This window comes from Lactuca serriola, chromosome 8, assembly GCF_051521515.1.
Source record: "Lactuca serriola cultivar US96UC23 chromosome 8, Lser_US96UC23_V15, whole genome shotgun sequence".
NCBI lineage: Eukaryota > Viridiplantae > Streptophyta > Magnoliopsida > Asterales > Asteraceae > Lactuca > Lactuca serriola.
This window is the reverse complement of record NC_136415.1, coordinates 243,682,069-243,686,559: the sequence shown is the minus strand read 5'-3', so window position 1 is coordinate 243,686,559 and position 4,491 is coordinate 243,682,069. Positions and strand designations below refer to the sequence as shown.

At 39.2% G+C, this 4,491-nt stretch overlaps 1 protein-coding gene across 1 annotated transcript; it reads right to left on the bottom strand.

Moving 5' to 3' along the window:
* Positions 1 to 760: 760 nt before the first annotated feature.
* On the bottom strand, positions 761 to 4,140 carry LOC145067981 (uncharacterized). The gene is made up of 3 exons (XM_079014991.1): positions 3,961 to 4,140; positions 1,264 to 1,732; positions 761 to 1,005 (listed from the first exon to the last, which is right to left on the bottom strand). Exons 1-3 carry the CDS (start codon positions 4,138 to 4,140, stop codon positions 761 to 763), a joined length of 894 nt encoding a protein of 297 aa, XP_078871117.1.
* Positions 4,141 to 4,491: the final 351 nt, after the last annotated feature.

The window sequence follows — 4,491 nt, the reverse complement described above, 5'->3', positions numbered from 1 at the left end:
CATGAATACGAATAGAAACACAGATCGGATCAAAGAAAATACCAGATGAACAATACATAACACATCATTTTCCATGAACAGTTGCTTGAACAGAAAGCTCGATTCCAAGATGCCAAATCACCAATAATCTTCAAAATCTTGTGTAGAAAATCATCAAATCAAGAACCGATACTTCAAAAATCAATAGATCTTCAAAGACCCGCTCTGATACCACTTGATGAGTTTAAAACTCTTAGATCGATTAGATCTTTCACAAGCATGATTATGGAAATCAAACAATTCAAAAACAATATGAGAATGAACACAGATCTTAATCAAATATATGTTGATGATTCAAAACAGAGTCACGCCTTAGCAAAGCTCGATGAAGAACTTCCGTTGTAGAGGCGAGCTAGGGTTTATAGAACTATAAAGAAAATAAACAATGAAAGCGATAACTACTAAGTCTGCATGCATGCAGCTTATATACTAAACCCTAGTACAAAAATATGCACGGTTGGATAGGCCCAATACCGGCATTCAAACTGGTCTAAGGACCGAGCCCATGATGCAATCTAATAGACCCAACATGAACCTTGTTTAAATTTGGACATTTTCAAGAATCGAGTAAGGGTTTCATACCATGTCCTGGGAGCCTACATTAGGCCATATACAGCCTTGTCCAGAATGTAGCAGTGATATGGATACTTCTCGTTCATGAAGCCTGGCGGTTGCTCTACATACACCATTTCTTCAATTTCTCCATTAAGAAAGGCACACTTTACTGCATTTGATAGACTTCAAAATTTTTATGTGCAGCATAAGAAAGAAATATTTGAACTGATTCTAATCTTGCAACTGGAGTGAAGGTCTCTTCGTAATCTATGCCTTCTTCTTGACAGTAGCCTTTCACAACCAACTGAGCCTTGTTTCGAATAACGTTTCCTTCCTTGTCCATCTTATTCCTGAAAACCCACTTTAGACCGACAACCAAAGCATCCTTTGGAGTTGGAATAACTTGTCGTACTTTGTTTCGTTCAAACTCGTTCAGCTCATCTTGCATAGCTTGAACCCAATCAGAATGATCAGGAGCTGTATTCACCGTCTTCCGTTCAACTTTAGAAACGAAGGAATTGAACATGCAAAATTCTACTTGAGAGAATAATGCAGTCTGTTTTGCTTTCAGCTGTGATCGAGTTAAGACCTTTTCAGATGATTCTCCAATTATTTGACTTTGATGATGATCTTTGGTCCACTTGATGAGAGGAGGGTAATTTGGATCACAAGAGGGATCCAGTTCTGCGTTTATTTCTTCTTCGAGTTTTGATTGAGTGTCATCATCAGTCTCTCCCTTGAATGATGATACGAGTTCTATGTCTAGTTCAGAACATTCCCCTTCAATTGGACTTTCGGTTGAACTTGATGATGACAGATTCTCCCCCTGGAATGATGAATTCTGATTATTTGGAGGAGACAAACCCTCCAGCTGTACATAATGACCATCTCTGGAAGGTTCGCTTGAGACAGGCTGTTCGGCTGTTTTCGACTGTTCTTCTGGCATCTTCTTTGCAGCATCGTCAATGATTCGCTTCAGATTGTCAACCTGGTTATCTTTAGCGTTGGATTCGAATTTAAAAGCTCTCTCTGGTTCATCAAAAAGCAGCATGTATTGCTCGAAAAGATTTAAAATCGGCACCGTTACTTGACCATATTTTGGAAAGATTTCTTGCATAACACCTTCAGTTGCCTTCAACTTCTTGACATAATTGTCGTCAAAAGTGACATAGTAAGTTTCTTTAATCTTCTTCGATCATTTATTCAGAACCCTATATGCCTTTGAGTTCAAGGAGTAGCCCAAAAAGGTCCCTTCATCGGCCTTTGCATCAAACTTGTTCCGGTTCTCCTTTGAGTTGAAGATGAAGCATCTCGAACCAAACACATGAAAGAACTTCACATTTGGCTTTCGGTTGTTCAAGATCTCATAAGGAGTAGTTGAGAAGTGCTTGTTTAGATGTGATCTATTATGTGTGTAGCAAGCAGCCGCGATAGCATCAGCCTAGAAATACAAAGGTAAGAAAGCGAAGTTCAGCATAGTTCGGGCTACTTCACAGATGCCATAAAGTCTTCAAAATCCTTGTTGTTGAATTCCAAGCCATTGTCTCTTCTTACGTTGCGAACCACTTTTCGTAGTTGACCCTCTACTTTTTTTATAAAGAGTTTGAGCTTGAGAGTGGCCTCTGATTTTTGCTTCAAGAAAAATACCCTTGTGAAGCGAGTGAAATCGTCTACTATAACAAATATATACTTTTTTCCACCAATGCTTTCGATAAAAGAAGAACCACACAGATCGATGTGTAGTAGCTCTAGTGGTTCTATCACCTTTGTGTTGATTATAGAAGGATGACTTTGTCGACTTTGCTTTCCCATTTCACAAGCTCCACATAGATGTTCTTTGTCAAATTTTAGGACCGGAAGACCTCGAATGTGATCTCCAAGCACCAACTTGTTGATGTCTTTGAAATTGAGATGTCAGAGTCTTCGATGCCATAACCAGCTTTCGTCTTAGCATGTCTTAGTTAGTAGGCAAACAGCTAGCTTCCCTCAAATTGGATTGAGATTTAGAGGGTACATTTCCCCTTTCGCTTCGATTTCAGCAGAACATTAGTGGACTTATTTTCAACAATTTCCGAGCCTTTGTCATCAAAGGAGACCTTCAATCCGATACCAACCACCAGTTGTGAAACACTGATGAGGTTGTGCTGCAATCCCTCAACATATGATACCTTTCTTATGGAGAAGTCACCATTTCTAATCATACTGTAGCCTTTGATTTTTCCAAACGAATTGTTTCCATATTTCACAGTTCTACCATCTTTAAGGGACCGAAACTGCCTCAGTTCTTCCCTTCTTCCTGTCATGTGGCGCGAGCAGCCACTGTCAATGCACCATTCTTCATCGAACTGCTCGTCACAAATAACCTGCAAAATATCAAGCAAATTTAGGAACCCAAAGATTCTTGGGTCCCTGTGAGCTTTTTACAGGAGAGGGAATAGCAAGAGAAACATCAACTAGATAAGTTCTTTTCATTAGTGTTGTTTCATATTTTTTGTATCGTAAAAAATTTGATTTTATTCAACTGGGTCTCATTTTATTTAGACGTAGGATTTGTGATTTTGACGTCTGCATGCTCTTGGGTCTCTTTCGAGCGTCTTTCGTCTTCTGGAAAGAGATTTCCTTTCCCTTTTTCAGTATTTAGATGAATAAGAACAAGAATGAGAAGAATGAGATTTAGAAGCAAGGTTAGACTGTTGGCTATCGCTCTTCCTAAGTTGAGAATGGAAACTACTTTCCCTTCGGTTCTTCTCACAAGTGGACTTGGGACCGAATCCAGCCTTTTGGTTGCTTACATGTTGAGGACCGAAACTCCTCTTTCGGCTGTCATTGCCGCGGGGACCGAAATTGCCCTTTCGCTTTTGTTTTACTTTGGGGACCGAACCCATTCGTTTAGTTGTTTATCACCTGATGACTGAAACGTTCCTTTCGGTTGTTGTGACTTTGTGAACCGAACGTATGCCATTGGTTGTTTTCATGATAGTAACCAAGATCCTTGTTTCAGTTGTTCTTGTAATGTAAGGGAGACTGATTTCATGAAGTGGAATTGGCTCTTATTTCTCCATGCGACTTATTTGTAATTTCATTCCTAACGTAATGAGGAATCTGGGATCGCCAAAATTGTTTTCTTTCTGTGAGTTTCTTCTTGTATCTGAAGTTACGTTGGTGCTTTCGTTTTGCCACTTGTTTTGGATTTTTTTGAATTTTGGCCATTTTCTTCGGCACTTGAGCATGGCTTTCGCTCTTTAACGAGCATGTCTCACTAGATGCCAAGACCGGTTCGCTTTAAGCTGTTTTGGTACCGCTTGTGCTTGGCACATCATATCGTGTAGGTTCATTAAGTGGTTCTGCCACATACCTACTCTTTACTCTCCATGATGTTTTCTGAGATAGACCTTCTGTTTCATCGGCGTTATCAATCGGTGCTGACCCGAAAAACTCATCACATCCATCAGCATTATCTTCTTCTACCAATGCTGTTAGTTCGGCTGTTTGTTGTTTTGTGACTTCCTGAACTATGTAGACTTGATTTGGAGTGGTTTGAACCATTTGATATACAATAGCTTTTGTTTTGAGGATTTTAGTCTTTTCTATTAATGAGCGAGCGAACATAACAGAGTTTTTAGAAATGAGATTTTTATTGGTTTCGGGTTCGCTCTTGACAAATTCAGAATAGTCCACCTCATCCTCTACAGAGATTTCACTCATGTCATCATCCTCATTAAATTCAGATGCATTTTCGACATCAATTTTATTTTCTAAACTTAACTTGGCATTCAACGTGTCAAATTTCTGTACAATTTCGGTTCCCTGTTTAAGTTTGTCGTTTTCATCCAACAAATTTTTGAGCATCTCCTTATGGTCTTTTGACTTTATGTGGGACTCTATTTTGTCAAGATC